The sequence below is a fragment of the Barbus barbus genome (assembly GCF_936440315.1).
Source record: "Barbus barbus genome assembly, chromosome: 41".
Classification (NCBI taxonomy): domain Eukaryota; kingdom Metazoa; phylum Chordata; class Actinopteri; order Cypriniformes; family Cyprinidae; genus Barbus; species Barbus barbus.
Genome location: NC_136719.1, coordinates 12,491,274 through 12,514,491, shown reverse-complemented (window position 1 = coordinate 12,514,491; position 23,218 = coordinate 12,491,274). Strand labels below are relative to the sequence as shown.

Genomic DNA, 23,218 nt, shown 5'->3' with positions numbered 1-23,218 from the left:
ACAAACACACTGCTGATTCCAGAGACACAGAGCACCTGTTCCCCACTGTCACTCACTCCTGTCATAGCGAGTATTCCTCAGCACATTCCTCATTATGTCTGTCATCCTTCTTCTCAAAATTCCACACTTCCCATCATATAACATTATATTGTGACACACCAATCTTTTCCATCCATCTTCCTCAAAAAAGCCACCCAATTTGGCATAAACAAGATTTAAATAAATAAATAAATACAAGCCTTTTTAAAGTTCTTTTGAACACAATCAGTTGGGGGAGAAACTTTTTCAGCTCTACTGAGCTAAAACTTTTTCAGCTCTACTGAGTAGATTTAGATAATGAGTCCACTCGATTTTCTACGCCTGAGAAAACTGTTACTGTTGATCGAGATATGTATCTGTTCGTCTGCGCGAAATGCAATAGAGAGAGAGGAGAGTGAGGGCAGAAAGAGTGGCGAGATTCCCACCAGATAGGTGTAGCACACAAAAACGGTGTGACTAACACAGCACCTGAGGGCACGGCACGCATTGGATTGATCTGGAGTCTGGCTTCGCTGGGAGATCTTTATCAGGCGCACGTGTCGGCTCTATCCCGTGGGCTAATCCAGGGTCAGAGGGCACCCAGAGTCCCGCTCGCAACCCAGGACCTCAGCATTGATCTGCTTCCCTTCTCACACTGTTTCAATTTAAATACATGAGCTAAAGACATTAAAGACATTTGATTGGTGGAAAAAGACAGTGAATCACGTTTGGGGTTGCAAGGACAAACCAAGGACAGGACGGAAGTGGTGTGGCGCAAAAAACTGGGGAAGCTCCAATTAACCCCTCTAGCCACAGAAAAGGCCTCCCTCGCTGAGTCCAACTGGAATTGGTTTACTTATTAAGTTAGCACTGCGCTAGCTGTAACCTTCAGGTAATTATTTGCATAGACGTTTCTCACCCCCATCCTCAAAGCCGAAATGGAAAAAATGGAAGTGGAAACAGTCAAGCAGAGGAGGTTAAACCTGAGGGCTTTGCATTTCGAAACTGACAGGATTGGGTTTGCACTACTTGAGTGTTTTTGGAGTTGGCATTGCGACCACAGCCACTCCTTTTCCGACAAGCAGTAAACACAGTGATCATTTGATCAAAATGTCAACAGTAATGACAAAATGCATCACAACGGAGACATCTACGATTAATGGATATAAAAAAGGTGAGCATTAGCGCGCTGGCATTAGCTGCTGGCATGTCAAGAGCCTCTGATGTTTTTTGGTCGGAGGCCCTTTGATTACCCCAGTCGAGGAGGTGTTATTTGAACCTTTCCTTCCTTTATTCATCATTAGCAGAAGTGAGGCGGGGCAGAGCGAGTGTGCGCGCGGACGGTGCCAGACATCTGTCAGTGTGACAGTAAGCGCTGCAAGTTATCGTCTGTAAGCAAGAGCAAAAAGGAAGCTGTCAGGGAACGGTGGCACGTACGGTAGCAGCCGCATACCTGTGGGTGGGCTAGCTGTCTGTACAGGAGACACTGGGGCTGACAGCTAGCAGAGAGAGTAATCACAGCTCATTTAACCTCTCTCCCTCAGGAAGCCTTTCTCTCCTGTCAGCCCCGTTTACTCCTTAAATCCCGCTCAGACTGAATCTCTGCCTTCCTTAAGAGGAGCAGCGAATCTGCTCTCTGACACTCACGGTCACAGCCAACACACGCAAATACACGCAAATATACAAAGTGCGCCCTTAAGCTGTCTCCCGAATTTCAATGAAATATTAGACAGGTGGGCTAAATCAGTGATTTCACACCACGGGGAGTACTTAAAAGAAATAGTTCCCTCAGACATTAGAATTTGGTACTAAACTCAGCTAAAATAACGGAATGTAAATTAACTGAATTGTAAATCATTTAATGAATAACCAGGTACTCTTTTTCATACGATAGAAAGTGACACCATGAATGTATCGCAAAAGTGGTAAATATGTACTTGATGTGTAATTGTTTGAGAAATCTACTAGCAATTTCTAAATAAATATTGCTTCTACATCAAATTTTTTGTGCCAGTGAGTTGAACTGGAACCAGATCTGCCCGATTCAGGTCAGTTTTGTGTACTAGCTAATTTGATTCATTTAATTGAAAAGATCTGTTATTTTTCTTATGAACTCTAATGATCTATAGTGCATGAATTAATTTGGTAACACTTTACAAAAATGTGTCATTTCTTAACATTAATTAATGTATTAACTAACATGAACAAACAACGAACAATGCATTTATTACACTATTTATTAATCTTTGTTAATGTTAGTTAATGAAAATACAGTTGTTCATTATTTATTAATGTTAGTTCACAGTGCATTAACTAATGATAATAAACACAACTTGTGATTTGAATCATGTATTAGTAAATGCTGAAATTAACATTAACTAAGATTAATAAATCCTGTAGAAGTATTGTTCATTCTTAGTTCATGATTACTAATGTTGTTAACTAATGTTAACTAATGTACCTTATTGTAAAGTGTTACCATTAATTCGACTTGAATTTCAGTCCATGTGGCTTTAAAATATATGATATAGTGCATTATTATTATTATTATTATTAGTGCACAAGTTGTATTGACCACTTTTATGGTGCTTTTTTTTTTTTTTTGAGATTTTCACTACATGGATTGAGTGGCCAGAATGTTCAAACTAAACTAAAACTAAATTTTCAACTAAAAATTCTTCTTTTGCGTTCCATTGAAGAATTAAGTCATATGGTTTATAAAAATACAGGGAGAAATGGATGAAATACGTGTCTTTTTTACCATTTCTTTAAGAAGGTCCTGGTTCTTGAATTATATAACAGTTGTTGAGGGAACAAATTAAATAAAAAAAAAAATCTAAATGTCAGTTTTGTCTTGTTTTTAACTCTTTTAGCTTATCTAAAACTTTTTTGTCTTATTTTAAATCATTTTAAGCCATCTTGAGGTCTCCTTGGAAGAAGTTTGCTGCAGCCCCCTGGTTGAGAACCACTGCAGTATAATATTAAAAATATAAAAAAATAAATTACTATTAGGAATTTAAAGGAACACATTTCAGGTTTGGAAAAACATTTTTATATTTACTCATTTAGCAGCTGCTTTTATCAAGCAACTTACATGCAACTTGAGTCTGACGGGTATGTCAGAGTAAATGCGGCAAAAACGTAATACATTTTCATCAGAAGTAAAGAGAAGAGAGGCACGTACTCTGGCCGTACTGACTGTACTGGTATCCCGCAGTGACCGGGTCTACGCTGTAGCTGGTGGTGCTGTATGTAGGGTGGCAGTAGGACTGGGAGGAGGGCAGGCTGTCAGCAGTCTTGATAGGCTCAGAGCGCTGGCTGCAGCTGGCTGAGATGGAGTTGGAGGCCTCCAGGCCGCTGTGCAGGGGGGAGATGGAGAACTCATGCTGGGGCTGAGGGGCCACAGCGCTAGGGTTGCTGAGGATGCTCATCACCTGGTGGGTAGAAAGGAGCTAGAGTCAGGATCAGCAAACAGATATGGAAACCACTTCATCATAGGCAGTAAATCGGTTTCCCGATTCATTGTTGGTCACTGCATGTCACGCAAAGTTCAAGGCCTCATCCTTGATAGGGGTTAAACATCTTCACAACGACCCCTTTCCTGCATCCCAAGGGAGCATTTACTGGGCTAAAAACAGTGTCGGGGAAAATAACAGACACAGAAGGGACCAGCGCAGAGCTGGGTGGTAGAGGGGGTGTTCAGAGAGTGCCAGGGTTGTCTGTTCTGAGGCTTTTCTTCATAACAAGCTCCCAGGGAGAATTTAATCTGGAGCCTTCAGCCATCCCAGAGTCTCAACCCTCATGAATGATTAAAATAATAAACACTCATATTAGATGCCCCCAGAGATTGGAAGATTAGACATTCTACAAGGTCTGCCCTTGTATCGTGTAATATTGTTTACAGCAAATGTAACCCAGTAAACTCTGGAAAAAATAATAATAGTAATATTTTAATATACATTACTGGCAAAAATGTTTGGAATCATTATGATTTTATTGAAAGAAGTCTCTTATGCTCACCAAGGCTATTTTTATTTGATTAAATGTAAAAAGTAAATATATTTACAATTTAAAATAACTACTTTTTATTTGAATATATTTTAAAATGTAATTTATTTTCAGAATCCATTACTCTGGTATTCAGTGTCACATGATCCTTCAGAAATCAGTCTAATTGTCTTATCTGCTGATTCTTCAAATTTGCTTATATGTTGAAGATGGATGTACTTTTGCTTAAATGTTGAAGATGGATGTACTGCTTAATGATGCACAATAAAATATTCCATTTACAAATATTATTTAATTTTTCTTTAGTTTCTGCACCCTTCACATTTAATCTAAAGTAAAAATGAAATAAAACCTAATTATAATGCAATAATTCATAATATTCTAATGATTTTTTCCAGTTATTTTCATCGTTTTTCATAGAAATCTGTACATAAAGCCATCTGTACACAAAGTCATAGTGTCATGCTGTTGATTACCACAGAAAGCAAAAAATAAATAAATAAAATAAAATGTATCATTTACATATATGTACACACATAAACAAATATACATATATATATATATATATATATATATATATATATATATTATTAATAATGACTGAACCATTGTATAAGTGACATGTTAAAGTCAGGGTCATTTAAAGCTGTTTCAAAACCAATGTGAAGCAACCGGATAGAAGGGGTGGAGGCAGAGAAAAAAAAAGTGTGTGAAAGGAGAAAAAGAGGGTCAGAGACGCTGCATGCAGAGGTTGCTCTGCATGCCACATGCTCCCCATCCGCAGACTGAAACAAAGCATCCTCCTGAACATCAGGTTCACGTTGTGGCTCGCTATGCCCCGCTGCCCTTTGGCCGTCTCAGGACCCAACCTGCTAAACCAATTAGCCCATCACAGAGCTGCTGCGAGCAAAATCAAGCCCACATGCACCGCTCAAAACAACATCCATGGGCTATTTGTTGAAGTCTGATACAACCCAGGAGATGACAGAGGACTTCAGAATGATCAGCTACACCTTGGGAAATAAATCAACATACTACAACAAGGCATCGGCCCACCAGTGTGCATACATTCTCAGACGCATGGCCTAAACAGATAAGTAAATTTAGATCAATATCCTCCTGAAGCTTCCAGGAAAATATGCAGCACTTGAAACTTATTAAATACGTAAAAGGCCACTTGAAATGGAGCATGTTGGACTATACGAGTGCGGAAAGTCCCTCTCCTCGTGTGATATATGATATGAGCAGGCCAAGCAGACTTCCTGTGATGAAGGTGGTGGAGAGACAGAGGGAAATGTGTTAATTAATGGGGCAGCACACGGTGGGCTGTCACGCCGCTGAGCGCTGGTGTATGACCATGGACACGGGGTGATGGGTCAGGGGCAAACCGCCTGCCCGACAGGGGGCTGAATGGGCAGCTGGAGGGGAGACAGATTTAACAGGCGCTTAATTGAGGTCTGATTATATTCAGCTCTAGCCGTTAAATGAAATGCCCCTCACAAGACTGAAAGCAGCACTATTGTGTTAAATATATGGTATATTAAAGATGGCATGAACCGAACTTCATCTGTTTTCTATATGCACATTATTGATATTATGGTGAACAATTCACCTGTGCATATATTTAATAAAAAAAAAAAAAAAAGTTTGACCTCAAAAAATGTTTGACCTCATAATTCTGATGATGTATGCCAGACTTCTTCAAGCCCCGCCCCTTTCTTACAATACACTGCAAGCTGCCATTCAGATTTGCCTCCATCCAATCAACAACTGACGGATAGACCCAAGTCAACGCCTAACATTTTGTCTTTTTTAAGAATCCTTATTACTCGGATACACAACACAATACGGAAATATTGCTACTTCCATTTCATCGTGACTTTAAATAGCAAAGTATTAAAGATGTTAGACAACATATTGAAATGACATTAAGTCATGAGACAAACACTGATGTCTGACCTACAGCGTATGCAGCATATATTCACAATACATATTGTTTCAAAGCAGCTTTATAAAAAATGCTTGTTTTAAAGTTACATTTGGGAAGAATTATTTTATTAGCCACAGATGAGTATATCAAAATAATGTCCACATAACAGTAATATAATACGTTACATGGTTAGTTAACATAATGTTTTCAGTTAAGCAGACAAAACAAATTTTTTTTATTGTTAGGCAGCAATCGTAATGATATTTACGTATATTTTTAAAAGCACCACAAAGGTGTCCATATAGGCAATATATTCCAAGTCTTTTGATGTCATATAGCTTTTAAATTGCAAAATGTAATGTCCATGACTGTGATCAGTACATCAACAAATTTGGTCTGTGGTCACTATAAAGCACAGCAAGAAGATTCATGAGATATAACAGCAAATGGATTTGGAAACACATTAGAATAAGTAAATGGAGTAAATAATGATTTTTTTGCAAAATACTCTTTTAAAGGTTTTATTTCTGTTCCTCTGTCCATTTAAACTAGGAATAACAAGAATTTCCAGCAAACCGCAATGAAGTCATGAAAATCTGTAATCCTCTGTATTCCCCAAATACTGACGTTTCACTGTAATATGAGGTAATTTGAGTTAATAGTAAAGCTTGAGCCTATGTAAGTTCAGCATCTCCCCAGGAGTGGCGTTTTAATCAGATGAGCGGGGGACGCTAACACAAGGGGTGTCAGCCCAGAATGTGGGCAGAGAGCGCTGGGTGCCTGACACCTCCATTCAGCCCTGCGCTTAAGCAGCCTGTAGCCTGGGTGATGCCATTATTGTGCTGGAAGACAAATTATTCAAATCTTCAAATTTAGCATAACCTTATTGACATCAATTAAAGTGGCAAATGGAGAATATTCCAGCATGGTGAGAGGTAGAGCCTGGCTTTTTATCACGAGAGGCAGCACGTGGTGAGGCTATTGTCAGCTCAATCCTCTCGCCGCACAGCGCACCACGGAGAGAGGCCTGCCTTAAACCGCAGCGCCTAGCCAGCTGTAATTAGGACATTCAACTTAAAGTGCACATGGAGCCACAACACAAACACTAACAAACAGCAGGATGGCCTGTGAACTCTTTACATGGGCTACTGCACTCACAGTGGGACAACCGCAAAACAGAAGGGGCAGAAACGACAGTCTGGCTCTGTTTTAGAAAGGGATCACATATCAGCCACAATTTTTGTCATGGAAATCGCTGTGCTAAAGTTGAATTGTTTTTAAGAAAACAGAAGACAATTTTCTTAAGAGACTATAATAGTGTGAATGTTTCAGGATAAATGCAAGTTAATTAGTATAGAAAATTACACTGTTACACAGTTTGTAAGTAAAAATAAAATAAAATGGAGGGGAAACAAAATTGGATAAATAAATAACAACATGAAATAATGCTCTAGAATAAATAAAGGTTAAATGATTAGCACAGAAAATAACATTGCAACTCATTTTGTAAATAAAAGAATAAAAATAAGTTAAATGATAAATAACACTGTTACTCAGTTTGTAAACACAATTTTAAAAAGAAACAAAATTGGGAAAACAAATTAAATAAAATTGGAGGAATAAATAATAAAATTACATTATATTCTAGAATAAATAAAGGTTAAATTATTAGCATATAAAATAACATTGCCACTCAGTTTGTACAAATAAAATAAAATAAAAGAAAATTAAAATAAAAAGGGAGAAAAATTAAAGTGGAAGAGTAATGAAATGTAATAAATGGGAAAGATTAAATAGATATAGAATAGAAACACAAAAATAGAATAAAATAAAATAGTACATTTAGCCCATAGACTTTAAGTAACTATCAAATACTTTTTTGTATTTGTTTCAAAGCATAAGGGTTAAATATGCAAAACAAATGGTTTGCAGAAAAGGTTCCTACATCATTAGAATTTTGTAGGAATTTCTTAAATTGTCTACATAAACTTTTACTATAAGCCAGAGATTCTGTTAAAGGGCAAAATGTCTAAACTCGGATAACCTTGCCTGCAGTTATAACCCAAGACTACAACCGAGTAGAGTCAACAGCCCAGTCAGACGCAGACTTGTAATCTATTATTTCCTGCCATACTACCATTGCTAAGTAAAAATCAATATTCTTTCCACATGTGTAACCTTTTTGTATCTGATACGGCTGGTGGGAGAAAGCTGGAATATTTGCCAATCAATCTGGCTGACAAACAACATCCCCAGGCAGTGCGACTCTCCAGGCCCACAAACACCAGAGGACAAATCCAGGCCGACCCACACCAGCACACAGTGCGAACACCCTGGCTGAGACGCACTTAACTTTCTTGAGCCCTTTCAAAGTAACTCCCCACCCCCACAGCCCTCAACCCCCCACCCCAGCCCAACTATCTCCTCTCTTTCTCTCTCTTTCATTCTGTGAAGCATCCCCCCAGTAGCTAGGCTTTCATTTGTTGTCGGTCTGTGTGAGAGCTGCTAGTGCAGATAATGCCAGGCAGGATCCAGTTTAAAGGACAACGCTGCAGGCGTTTCGCTCCTCTCCCTCTCTCGCTCCTATTCACTTTCTGTCTCCCAACAGATAGATTCTTTATAAATAATAATAAAAAGTAATTAATTCTCTCAACTTCAGAGCCCTCTAGCCTGCAGCAGTGTAAATGTAAAACTGGAAATTGATACAATGTGCATCCTTTCAGATAAACAAACAGCGCAGTGGCAATAAAAAGGAAAGCTTTTCACACTACCATAATTTCCTTAACTGTCAAATTATATTTTTTGTCTGAGTAAATGTTTGACGTGACTTGGTTCTTTGTTGGATTTTTTTTTCTTGCCGAAATGGAACGAGGCTCATGCTTAACTGGAACAAAACTGAAATGCGATGACAGGAAAAAACGAGAGGCTAATTCAACAAAACTGGAACTAAACACTTACACAGAAGATGGCTTAATAGCACTTCTCTTTATTAATAATGAGATCTATCAATAATAACTACATCACGATACAATCTATTGTAATTTGGTGGGCAGGAGTTTTAGGACTTGCTAGAGAAATAGCATAAATGTTACTTTAAATCTAGAGGTTACAGGATTGTTTACTGTCAACCCCATGTTCCATGTCAAATAGAAGTGGTCAAAGTGATATAACTTTGACTCAACAACAACAGTATTGAAATATATATTTTGTTTTTAAACATTTATTTACAACTTCGAAAAATCATTTGTAAGATGTACAAGAAAATACTATTTCAGTATCCTTCAACATTTCACATTTAATTCAGTGTTACTTGCCATTTCTTTGTAATATTTGTGAAATTTAATAGCAATTTGTCAGTAAAAATAGTTTCAAAGTAAATCCTATACCATTTTTGTAACAACGAATGACTACAAATATTTATAAAACAAAATATAATAACAATAATAATCAAACAATTAAATAATGAATAATTGTAATCAGTTTATACATTTTATTATATATTATACTAATATAAAGCATATATAATATATATATATTGCATGTTTAAAATATAAAATATAATAATATAATACATGTAAATTTATCCGTTTTTCTATTTTTACAGACAAAGGAAACAGTTTCTTTGTAATTATTTGTGAAATTTCTCAGCAAAAATTGTTATTGTAAATGTTATTGTCATTTTGTAACAACAATTGACTACAAATATAAATAAAAAATAAAATAGAATAAGAATAAGAATAATAAGAATAATAATCAAACCAAATATAAAATATAACAATAATATAATATATGTAAATGTATCAGTTTTTCTGTTTTTACAGACAAAGGAAGATGTTTTCTATGGTAATCAACAGCATGATACCAAGTTTTTATGTCAATAGATTATAAATTGTATTTAAACCAAAATACACTCTTAAGAACATCAAGCGTTATGCTGTAGGTTTAACTGTATGTGAATCCCCTGTAGAGAGCTACAATAGCATAAAAAGACAGTCAGAGACCCTGACAATACAGCCCAAAATCTGGCCTGTCCACCTGCTCTGAGAGGAGAGAGAGAGAGAGAGAGAGAGAGCAGTAGGACAAATGTGGGTGGAGACTCCAGGAGGACAGTGTGTAACTCACACACACAAAATCTCTCCTTTTATGCACATCCACACTCATCTTAATCTGTCCAAGACTGGATTTGCTGGTGTGTGAGAGAGAGGCTCTCATTTCACTGGAATTTACACAAGCATGTTGGTAAAATGTCACCTGTGCAGGGAGCTGGAATTACAAGGGTTGATGTCATAAGGCTATCTGCACAGCTAAAGGTTACATGTCCTACCCTCAGACCGCTAGTCCTAATATCATACTTACAGAGATCAGCTGCAGTAAATGAACTGAGTTAAGGGGGATAGATGAGAATACATTACATAAATTAAAAAAAAAAGGACACTGCTTCCAAAAACCGATATTGGATTTGGGGATTAGCAAACAGAGCACAATGTTCTCTTGAGTGACATGAGTATAAAAACACTCACCGACTTCAGCATTACATTTCAGGGGCAATATCTGATGCAATGCAGCCGTAATTAAAGAAGCGCTGCCATTCTTTGTCGGAAAGTCGCTTTTCAGAGAGAAGCCGTAATCCTCAAACACCCCAACACACACAATGCCAGAATCAACTAGCAAACAATGTCAAGAGGCAAGATAGCAAACTGGAAAACACATAAATGGAAATGTGGACATTTGAGCGTGGTAGTTCCAGAATGCTGTGATGACTGATGTAATTCCACACGGATTTGGGCAATACAATCATGACTAGTTAAAAACAAAAGTGTGTCTTTCTGCACTACAAGTGACAACATACAGAATTGCAACAAGAATTTAATATAAATAATAAAAATAATATACAACTATATACAAATATAAATAATTCATAATAATAATTCATATAAAACAATATAATTATTGTTTAATAACAATTCTTTCAAGTTACTCCCTCCCCAAATTCACACAAAAAATATTTAAAAATAATTAAAAAATAATATAAAATGTTTAAAATAAAGTATATAAAATATAAATAATTAATAATAATATGACAACAATATTATAATGATTATTATTAATAATTATTATTATTTCAAGTTACTCCCTCCCCAAATTCACACCATTGTACATTATCGTTCAAAAATTAGAGTAAGATCTGTAAAAAAAAATCAATAAGATTTTATAAGACGTCTCTCATCCTCAACATGACTGTATTTCTGATGACAGTAAAATTGTGAATATAATTACAATTTAAAATAACTCCAGTCTTCAGTGTCACATGATTTCGATTTGTTGATCATGAAAATTAAATTTCGTGCTGCTTAATATTTTTATGGAAACCGGGTTACATTTTTTCAGTGTTTCGGGGCTGAACAGTATTTATTTTAAATACTTATTTTTGTAATAATATAAATAATGTAATGCACCTTTACTGTACTTTTGATCAATTTAATGTGCCCTTGCTGAACAGAAATATTTTTCAAAAAAAAAATTCTTACCGACCCCAAATTTTGCAGTTTGTAGTTCCAGAAAATACACCATTCACATACATTGACTATTAGAAAATTCTCTCTTCTGTGATATTGTTCAATATAAAGCCTCAACATAAAAAGTGCAAGGGGCTAATCATATAATTTAAATTCATTTGCATATATCATCACCTATTAGCTAGTAGCATCACTAGAATAGACACTGTTGCTGCGTCCCAATTCGCATACTATCCGTCCTAGTATTCGAAAATAGAATTAGTATGTCCGAAATCAAAGTTTCTTCAAAAAGTATGCCAAAGATTCCCGGATGGTTTACTATTTCTGGTTAGAATTCGAAGTGCAGATCGATGCACACTCTAACAGCTAATATTGCCCACAACACATTGTGCGGTCGTTGGGGGATTCGATTAGAACTACAAACACGCATAAAAAGTGTTTTAAAAAACTACAAACATGGTGGATATGCGCAACCGACGGACCAGTAGAGAAAGGGATTTGAGTGATAAATAATCAATGTCTAACCTGATTAAAAAATGTTAATTTAATGTTATCCACGTTATATTTCATCTGCAGCAACACTGTGAACTTATATAATGATACGTTTGGTCATTAACTTTTAAATGCATCATTATGCAAACACATGAGCAGAGTTCTCGGCATGAAAGACCCGCGATGTGCCTCTTCATTTCTCTCCAATATGTTAGGAAATCAAATTAAATGAAATGTGGACGATGTTAACTGTGACAAGATGATTGACAGGGCAGTTTAAATGGTTACAGGATGCACGTAACTAAGCAACAGAGCGTCCGTTAAAGAAGATACTATGACGAAGCAGTATGTCCCAAAGTGTGCCTTCAATTCTGCTACATATTTAAAAGTATGTACTTATTCATCACAAAAAGAGTACATACTTTTAAGGCATAGTATAAGTAGGCGAATTGGGACGCAGCATATGAGTCTGTCAAGCATACAGTACATGAACTCACACTGCAGAGCCAGTCGCCTTGAAAGGTGACAAAACCAGACCCCCACCCGAGAGACAAAATGGCTATTTTTGAAATAAACACTATTTCATAAAATCAATTAATGGTTTTCACGGCTGGAGGCAGAGGTGGGTAATTAGAAGACCCGTCTGTTTACGCCGAGACCTTCGTGGGATCTCTCTCTCCTCTAGTGGCAGGGAACAGATGACATAGATGATTTCCTCTCCTGGCTCGATGTCACTGCACTAATTGGCCACAGCACATTAATTGAAAGTGAAAAGAAGAGTCGGCCAAAAGCGGAGAGGATGGGGGTGGGCGTTTGACTGTGAGAGGGGATGGCACAGACTGTCATATAGGGTGGAAGTGGAGGCTGAGGCGGCTCGGGAGTCTTTAATTGTTTCAAATTAGGCATGTGATTGACAGTGACAGAAAGTGGGCATTGACAAGCTGGGCCCAGATGAGAGCGATTAGCGTGCAACCAGACAAGCTGTCACTTCTCGCAACATGTTATCTGTAGGAAATATTATGCATATGGCTCTTTTAACCCTGTATAGTAACCAAGAGCTCTGATAACGCATGATGGGAATCAATGTGCTGAGTGAAAGAGAAAAATCACTTACACTGATAGATGTCAATACATAACACAAACATGAAAAATAAACATGGTGAATAGCTGAAAGCTATATAACTTTTGTACAATTATAACCCCATAACAAATTGTTCTACACATAATCTTTTAAAATAATATTTAAAAAAATTAAATAAATAATGGATTATGTTTACAAGAAAGTAATATTCAAGATTTTTAACTTTTTTTCTACATTTCACATTTAATTTATTGCGTTACTTGCCATTTCTTTGATAGTGTTTGTGAAATTTACTAGCAATTTCTGAGTGAAAATTGTTTCTACACCATTTCTTATGTGTACACATCATCTACCTCTAAATATTAAATATTTTACAGGATTACACAGTTTGCTACAAATTAGAAAGTACTATTTACATTTCTTTTTAACTCATTTTACCTCTGCAAAAGACTGCAAAACTTGCACATATTGTCCACCCAAATCAGCACAGAAAATTAAAAGTAAACTCGGCATATTATATTATGGCAAAGTACAGAGCACATATATAATAAATCTTTTAAAATTGCTTAAAACATTTATTTAACAAAAGCTATTTTTAGCAAACAAGACCTATTTATTTGAAATTAATTATAAATAAATAAAATACAAAATAAATTGTTCACAATAAATATAAAAAATACAAAAATAAGTAGCCTTTTTTATTAATATGTATTTTTTTAATCTAGCAAATGGATGGATGGATGGATAGTCTTTTCCATCTATATTTACATATAAATAAAGCCTTGTCTGATTAGTGTCACTACAGTCTATGACACTTTGTTTTTATCCTCAAAATTCGCTTCTTAAAACATTTTTTCTAGAAATATCTTGCATTCCAATCACTGCTAGTCTGCTCTAGTGCAATACAGACAAGGCTTTTCAGTACCACTAAATGTCCCAAAGTGCTACAAGGCCTGAAGTTAACCAAAGGTTAATGCGTCCTATTGAGCAGATACAGGAAAAAGTGTGAGGTGCAATCTGATTATTTTATTCAGTGTTTGTGGATGTGTGAGAGAGATTCAGTCACAAGGAAAAAAACATCCCCCTCTGACCTCTCATCCCACCCGCCAGTCTTTTCACGCCTGGCGCTGCTGCTGCCTCCGCTTCTGCCAAATTAAACGTCTGCTTTAAATGATTTCACAAGGAGCGGCTCGGCAGCAGCTAACACCGTCCAAGAATAATGCAAGGTGGAGAGCTGGCGTAGGAGGCGGGAGGATGGGGTGTTTGTTTGCTAAAAACAGCAGGGAGCAGGCCTAGTGAAGAATGTCAAATCAAATTGTTCTTGACAGTGTTAATATCTGCACTTCATAGGGATAATTACATGTAAATAAATAGTGAAATAGCTCTCAGCTGGAGTCTGAGAGGAGAGAGCAGGGCAGTTAGTGTCAGCCAGCTGGGGACTCCAGTGCTAAGGACGGTGAGCGAGCGTGAAGGAAGGGGAGGAGGGAGAAAACCTCCGAGATGTTGTAAAACCACATCACAGAAACTGTGAAACTATTGTAGCCTTACATACAAAACCAAAACAATGAGGCAAGCTTACAAAAGTCCGTCATAAACTGTGGAGGGGGCAGGCAGGGTGATTGGCAGTTCTAGTTTTGCGAGGCTGTAGTATTAATCATAACTTCACACCTGTCAGACTGGCATCTGGAACTAACAGGAAGCATGTGCACAAAAACCACCCCCCCCCAACATGGTGTTTTCAGCAGGTTCATAATTGTTGGAAGTTTTGCTGTTCATACTCAGTGACCCTGTAGACTTACTCGCTGTATGATCCTGATAAAATAAAAAAAATACATATTTACTCTGCATTAAATTTTTTTATTCAGAATAAAACAAATGAATAGCAAAATCCATACTGTAAAACCGTACAAGCTGTCATAATAGTTATTTTTTAAAATGAAATAAAATATAAAATAGATTAAATATTTAAAAAATCTGAGAATAAATATAAAATAAATGATAAATATAAATTTCAATGAGTATAATTATTCTAATATATAATATAACATAATAAGTATAAATATAAAATAAATAAATATAAAATGGAAGAATAAATACAAATGTATTATGATAAAATATAAATGTTAATAAATGTAAAAATTGTTTAAGAGAATAATTACAGAATAAATATAAATTAAAATAAAAAAGTTAACATAAAATGTAATAAATATAAATGTATTGTTAGAGAATAAATAAAAAGTAATTATGAAAATACATAAAAAAGTAAATATAAAATGTAATAATAAATTTGTATTGTTATAATAAAATATAAATGTCAATAAATCTAAAATCGTTTAAGGCAATAAATAAATATAAATATAAACGTTAATAAATATAATAATAATCATGTAAAATGTAAAAATAAAAATAAATGAATTATAAAGCAAAAATAAATAAATAAATTTTAAAAAGACTTTTTTTTTTCATCTATAAATGAAACTCTACTAATGAGATATACAACAATTTTCTATTCCCAGCAGCTCCTTGTTTAGAAACATGTAGCCACTAAGACACAACTATGTCTGTTTAATCAAAACAAACTAAATAATAGACTTCAATAATGCTTTATGAAAATAATAGTTGTGCAAATGTATGTTCATATTGTTCAATCACTTTTTATAGTGCTTTAAATAAATATTTGAGGATTGCCTCGTTCATCATAAGAAATTAAGATTATAGTTTATGGAATCCATCTTATGGAAACAATATGCATGAATACATGCAATCAGGTATTTAGGATATTGTAAATGCTAAGGTAATATTAAGAAGTAATAGTATTTTTCAATCTAACAGTTAATTCTCCTGCATTTCAGCCACAATGCAGTGAGTGTACTGGTCTCGCTTTAATCCTCATCTCCTGAGCTGCCTCTGCCAGATAAATGTAAATCACATTCTCTTATATCCCTTATTTATCAGGATGCAACAGCTCACTTTCACACACAAACACTCTTGAATTTAAATTGTGCTTATTGTCTGCTGCAGCCTTTCATCTATGTAAGAGAATAAGAAGAGAAATGCAAGTAAGAGAGAGTGAAACAGATCAGAGATGCTATAAACGAAAAGCAGAAAGAATGGAATGAATATAGAGGCTGAGAAATGAAAATGTGTGGACTCTACTAGACACCATGTTTAATTTTTCATGAATGAAAAATAGACAAAAACAAGGAACAGACAGCAAAACTAAAAATATTAGTCTCATTTTCACTGGAAAAAAATATGTGTGGCATTTACCCTAGCTGATTAAAGTTATTGCTTCTTTTGAAATAATCAGATTCATGCATACCAGATCATAATTAAACCATTCTTAATATCTTTCTGTCTTTCCACGACAGACCCTCTATTTCAGTCTAGAGCCAATGGAGATGTTGAATGTGAAATTTACATATGTATTTGAGTGACCTGAGAAACCTAGTATGTTTCATTAACACACGCACAAGACTTCAATTTCTCTCAGCTTTCGCTAGAGAGGGGAAAAAAGATAGAAAGAGAGAGAAACCAAATAAATTCATGCAGAAAACATTCTGCCAGTGGATATGATTTAAATTCCCCTGATTTTCTTGGCAGCTTCTGAGCAGGTCTCATCTTTTTTTTTTAAAGCCTCTTACATTTTAACTCTTGCCAAATTGAAACAGCATCTGTATTTAAGACGGGTTCTAATTAACAAGTATTTCTCCTCTGCTCTCGGAGCAAGGGGGTGATGTAAATATGTATGTATTTAGTCTTATGATTTGTTGATGGTGACACATGCCAGCTGACATCGTGCCCGGCGAGCGGCTTAATACCGCACTGGTAATAATAGCAGAGACAGCACATAGACTCACTCATTGATATTCAGGTGCACAATGTCTTGTCAAAAATCTGCAAAAAAAAAGAAGTGAACCAAAACTCAATCATCTTCTTTTTCTCTCTCTCTATTTCTCACCCCCTCTCTCTCTATATATTTTTTATTTTTTGGCAACCCCTGTGCAGGCTTCTTAAATATAATTCATCCAGTTTAAAGTGGCTGCTGTGCTAATGGAGGAGAGGAGAGAGGTTGGAGTCCCCCTCCCTTATCTCTAGCAGACAGTTGTCAGGAATCACTGGTGAGGCCTGAGTTTTGCGCGTGGCTCAGGCAGGGAGGCCTGGGGATATGGATCAAAGGGAGAGCTGGTGAGCACTGCTCTGCCTCTGATCCCCCAGTGCTGAAGCCCAGCCTATTCGCTCTCCCTTCCTAACATCAAATGCTAGCCAAAGTTCCTTCATTCCAAAACACAAATCTTCCAACTGCAATGGAGAGGCGCACGCACACACACACACACACACACACACACACAAAATTATACATTTGCCATTTTTCTTTCACTTCTCTTACAAGTGTGTGGATGCATTTGTTTGAAAGAGTATTGCTTTTTTAAGTCTAAATATTTCATATATATATATATATATATATATATATATATATAAATAAAAATAAAAATGGTATTCAATATAGAAAGTGTAGAGAATAGATATAATAGATATATATATATATTACTATAATCATTCAAGAGAATAATTACAGAATAATTGTAAATGAAAATAAATAAACATCTTCTAAAAATGTAAATATAAAAAGCAATAAAATATAAATGTATTACATATATATATATATATATATATGTTAATAAATATAAAAAATCTAAGAGAATAAATAAAAACAATTATAAATGAAAATACATATAAAAGTCTAAGACAATTTAATTTTATATATATATATATATATATATATATATATAAATGAAAATAAATAAAAAAGTCTCTTGAAAAGAGTAAATATAAAATGTAAGACAAAATATGCATACATTGTTATAATAAAATATAAATGTAAAATATAAAATAAACAAATCTTCTAAAAATATAAATGTATTATAATAAAATATAAATGTTAATAAACATAAATATCTAAGACAATGAATAAAAAATTATGAATGAAAATAAATATAAAGTATCCTATAAAATAACATTATATATATACTATAATATAAAATGTAAGAATAAATATACATGTATTGTTATAATAAAATATAAATATTATCTAAGGCAATAAATTAAAATAAGTATAAATGTTAATAAACAAAAATCTTCTTTAAAGAGTAAAAATAAAAATATAAATGAGCTATAATAAAATATTAAATCTTCATAAATATAAAAATCTTGTCATGAATAGAAAGAAATGACTATAATAACAAAATAGTTTTAATCATTTGTTAATTTTGTTAATATTGCACTCACACACAATAAGTACCCGTTACGGGCCAATCAACCTGACACTAATGTTGCAGAGTGAAATTGCAGTAATGCTCATTAATACTGGCACTGGAAGCTTTACTAGATGAGTCGAGTGCCATGAGGGGTGGCGTTGTTGCTACGGGGCCCGAAACAAAAACCATGACTGATTATACTGAATGGTTGGTTTTAGTAAAACCTGTTCATTAAAACGGGTGTGTGTTGTTTTCTTCTCCGGTTACAACAACTAACAACAAAAACACTGCACATATCAGACAACCATAGCAGAAAGTCTCCCACTGTAAAACCCAATCAGCCACCCGCACAAAGCATCTGTTGTAGGAGGAGGAGCGACTGTAGTAGCAAAGCAGCCTACGGCTTTATTACCGCATTCATTCCTTCTCCACATGTCCAGTGTTTGGACTGGTCTCAATGTCCAGCAGTGGATGAAACACAGAAAAGACATGCAGTCTAGGCCATAGAAATCTGTCCATAGCTCTGACCTGGTCCAAAAGTGGGCTTAATGGAGATTAGGTCTGTCATTGCATAATTTTCTCCCGAACTAAGCTGCAGTGCTGTTTAATGTGTTTTCCAGAGGTGGAGTGAGAAGCGCTCTGCCTCTGCTGGCACATGAGAAGAGTGAGAGATGCTTGTGCACCTGTTGGTGTTGTGAACCCAGCAGGGTTGCATTTCATTCTGGCACGCAGCCATCACAGCACGTTTACTGAAACCCAAAAGTTTTCTCCACTCGACAGAAGCTGCAAAGCGGTCCATCCACACAATCTGACAAATGCACAACTGAAAATGAGCACATCTTTCTCACGTTTTCCTAAACTAAAAGCCAGGTCATTCCAACCATGCACTAGATTTTCATGGATATCAATGTCCTTTTTGCTGTCCCTAGGTTTTGAGCGCTATCTTCTCAAATTAAAATTAAAATGAAAATTTTCCCATTTACAAATATAATTTATGTACATATATTACATTATATGAAATATATTGTTATAAAATGCAAAATCATATATGAAACTTTAGAAATTGGAACAATTTCATATATTAACATATATCTCTAGCCCACAATTATGTACTGTGTTATATTTATTTATTTTTTATTCATATTTTTGATATATATGGTTGCTACATAAATAGCATATAAAAATCATAATATAAATTTTACTACGATGATATTATATATGTTATAACCTTGTATGTCAATGTATGTCATATATTACATTTCTGGATGGGTAAGCTCATTTTTTCCTATCTTTTGATTAATTTTCTTGCCATTGTGAAAGCAGTCAAGTTAAAAAAATAATATTGTTAATGTGCATGAGCTTGACCAGAGAATATTTAAAAAAATGTCAACAAAAACAGAGTTCAAAAGATATTAAATAACAGGAATAAACCAGTGCCATAACCAGTTGGAGCATGGTGGAAAAACAGAAATATCCCTGTCCGCTGTTGAGAAATAGTCAATCTTCAGAAGACAGGATACTAAATATAAAAGAAATCAGAAAGAGACTGAGGTAAACACAAATATTTCATAAATGGAACAAATAAGCAGAATTACTTTGAAACCGTCAGTTAGATGTGCTACAAAGCAGCAGTGAAAATTCAGTGTCAAAGAAGGGTTTGTCTAGACAAATCAGAGAAGGCCATTACACTACTATGACAACAACTTTAGGCTATAAAGCTTTTAAAATGGTTGATAAGATTTCACAAGCAAATAAACCAAACAAAAAGCTCTCTGTGCAATACCACAGTGCCCTACTATTTAGGAAAAACGGCACTCTCTATATAATACAAACTGCACCACATTAGATTCTAGATAATCTTGCACGCACTCACTTATTTGCATGGATTTGCATGAACTGTCTTCATTGAAGACAAAATTAATGTGTTAAAATAAATTACTAGAGGGGGAATTGTAAGTAACAGAAAGACAATAGATTAGACAAATGATGGAGAAAATTGTGATGTACAAAAACAAGCATTTAAGGACTGCCATGTGGACTCCCTGTAGCTGAGAAGAATGGAGGGGGGGTTTGCCTTGTGGGGCACTGGCGGCCCTTTCATGGACATTGAGGCACAGTGTGATGCTGGGGTTGAACTATGATACTCCTGTCAAAGAGAACATTAATTTTTCCTACAATAAGTGCCTGATGGAATAGCCACATGTGACATGTGGAGATGGGTGAGAGGGGCTGGACAGGGGTGGGGAGGTTAGGGGCTGAGGAGGGGTCGGATGGAGGGTGAACCATCTTCATTTTAATGAGAGATTAATACAAAACCCACTGGGGAAAAATTTCATTTTAATTATGATTTTAACAACTGCAATTGTGCTTTTATTATCTTTAAATGTATAGAAAATTCACTGAAGCAGCAGTGCACCATAATTTGATTCATCTTAATTTTTGTTGACATGCTGCGTCTATAAAAATTGCTGCTTTTGTAAAATAAAATAAAATAAAATAAAAGATAAAGACGTAAATTAAATTAATAAATTAAAGACGTTTGATTTTATTGGATCTATTTCTGGCTGTAAACTGCATAAAAATGCTTGAACTATGTTCAGTTATTTATGCAGGTTTGCAGCGACAGCATTAGTACTTAAAGCCCCTCCACTACGATTAACAATCAAACATGCTGAGAAACGCTTATGTTATCCCCCAACTCTGCAGTACAAGAGAAAATCTCTTTTTTGTCATCAAATCCCTAATTCTTTCCTCTCTTTAGGAAAAAAATAGTAATACCAGTTTCCAATCTGCTTTGAGAAATATTTGGTGGGTGGGGGGGGCATAAAACATGCGAACAAGGGGGCAATTGTGGACAAACGCAGTATTGAATTTCATTTCCAACTCCATACACACCATTTCAATCTTATTTTCTGCCTGTTAGCCAGATCTTCTTGGCTATAGTGGGCAGAACTGGCCACTAATGGTGAATAATTGCTTGTAATACACTCTTTACCAATGATGTGCATCACTAGCAACCATTTTCCTTTTATTTAGCTTTTAGAAATCAGCCATTGAGTCCTATTTGTTACTCTCCATTATTCAAGAATGTTACATAACATCTAAAACAATATACTTTGCTCAGAAACACAAGGACGAAAACCTACAAAACCTTACTTCCCCTCTATAATATTAATAAGGACTCAAAGATGTATCAGAGCAAGTCAAGACAATACTTTTCTTGCTTAGTTCTAGTTAATTAAAACATCCTGACTTATTAAAATGTCTGTTAACGCTTGAAAATTACTTCTAGACAATTAAACATACAGATCCATTAGTTTAGTGAGATTACGCTCTTTTCTGAACAAGGCGCAGTGCTAGCAGCTCTTTGACTGCATATGGGATTTCTTCTCTTTAGGGTATCCTGCATTGTCTCAAAACTAATTTTCTTAGAATCAAACAATTAAATCTTTATTTTAATTTGGAGAGTGAGTAAAACAAAGGAATATTAATAAGAACACAGTATCTTAGAAACAGTTCAGGAGCACAAGGGGGGTATCATCCACTAGAAGATGATTTCTCCAAAACATGTCTGCTCAGTACACATGAGACGCATCTAATCACCAGACAAAGAATATGCTGTATTATCTTCAGAGAGGTCTCGTAATTCCACTTGAAAGACTCCTTGACATGTGGCTATAGAGAAGAGTATTTAAACACTGTGGCCAGTGACCCTTACTGACCTGTGGAGATAGTCCATTGCTTACGGGATTCATGTGATTACTGCTCGCTGACTGGCTCATGAAGGTGTCGGTGTAGCTGGAGAAACCGTGGCGGTTGGACGAGAGGCCATAGGCGGAGCTGCTGTCGCTCGAGAGCCCGCCCTGATGCATGGTGGAGTGGGGCAACGGCTGGGGCCGATGCACCGTGCCACTGCCGTCTGGGAAGAACAGCACGCTCAATTACATCAGAGAATTATTCTCATATGCATCATGGGAACGTTCGTTTTATTGCCTTTCATGTATGAGACGAGTTTGTGTAATGAGTATTAAATAAATATAAAAAATGGTCAAGTTCTTCATGGAAACATTGGTTCACTCACCTTGTGGTAATGTTGTTGAAGGATAGGGGGACTCAGGAAGCTGGTATGTTGGTAACGTGGGCATGCCTGTGGGTGGAAACCCTCCAGGTAACAGGTGGTTAAATGCTGCCAGTTGACTGGCTCCAGCTTGTTTACGCCACCTTGCTCGACGATTGCTGAACCAAACCTGAAATAATAAAAATAAAAATAAGTGCCCTGAAATTCTGGCCAATACCACTAAGCTAATTATTAATTTCAAGTCTAATTAATAAAAAATGGTTGAAATTATAAATGTATTCTACTTGATTGTCATTTTGATTAAATCTGTTTGAATTAGAAACAGAATTATTATTGTTAACCAAACTAAAACCATAAAAAAGTTAATTGCTTGATATGAATTAAATCAGTAAATGAAATAAAATATTTATCTTATATTTAATGTTTTATCTTATAATAAGTTACTTTCAACTAAAGCAACATTTCTTTTTCGTTTAGTTGAATACTGACAAGCAATTCCCGCACACTATCGCAACTTGCAAAAAGGTAATATTTATTAACACAACGTTTCGGTCACACGACCTTCATCAGGAGTATACAAATGTTCAAATTCATCTCTTTTAAGATGAACACATGACCACTTAACGAAGCTCCATCTGTAAACAATTAAGCTCATTAGGAGTATAAATTAACATCACATCGTAAACAGTAACAAATTATGATAGTTACAACAACCAACAAAGATCCCACTACAAATTCACAAGATCATCTAAAATACATAAACAATACGTTGTCTTCAAACAGCATCAAATTATTACACCAATCAGTCAAAACTCCATAACCACTCAAACTCATTAT

The 23,218-nt window shown here is 35.4% G+C and overlaps 2 protein-coding genes across 2 annotated transcripts in view; one reads left to right on the top strand and one right to left on the bottom strand.

The window, feature by feature from the left end:
• Nucleotides 1-23,218, top strand: part of LOC306861073 (ninjurin-1-like) — a gene marked incomplete at both ends in the record, with an annotated part of 649,099 nt that overhangs the window by 5,758 nt on the left and 620,123 nt on the right. The window lies entirely within an intron of this gene.
• Nucleotides 1-23,218, bottom strand: part of LOC306860518 (paired box protein Pax-7-like) — a gene marked incomplete at its 3' end in the record, with an annotated part of 55,784 nt that overhangs the window by 1,155 nt on the left and 31,411 nt on the right. The window contains exons 7-9 of the mRNA XM_079402248.1: nucleotides 22,385-22,550; nucleotides 22,026-22,222; nucleotides 3,203-3,452 (exon numbers count right to left, since the gene is read on the bottom strand). Coding sequence (XP_079258374.1) covers nucleotides 3,203-3,452; nucleotides 22,026-22,222; nucleotides 22,385-22,550 — 613 coding nt within the window. The remainder of the gene's footprint in view (nucleotides 1-3,202; nucleotides 3,453-22,025; nucleotides 22,223-22,384; nucleotides 22,551-23,218) is intronic.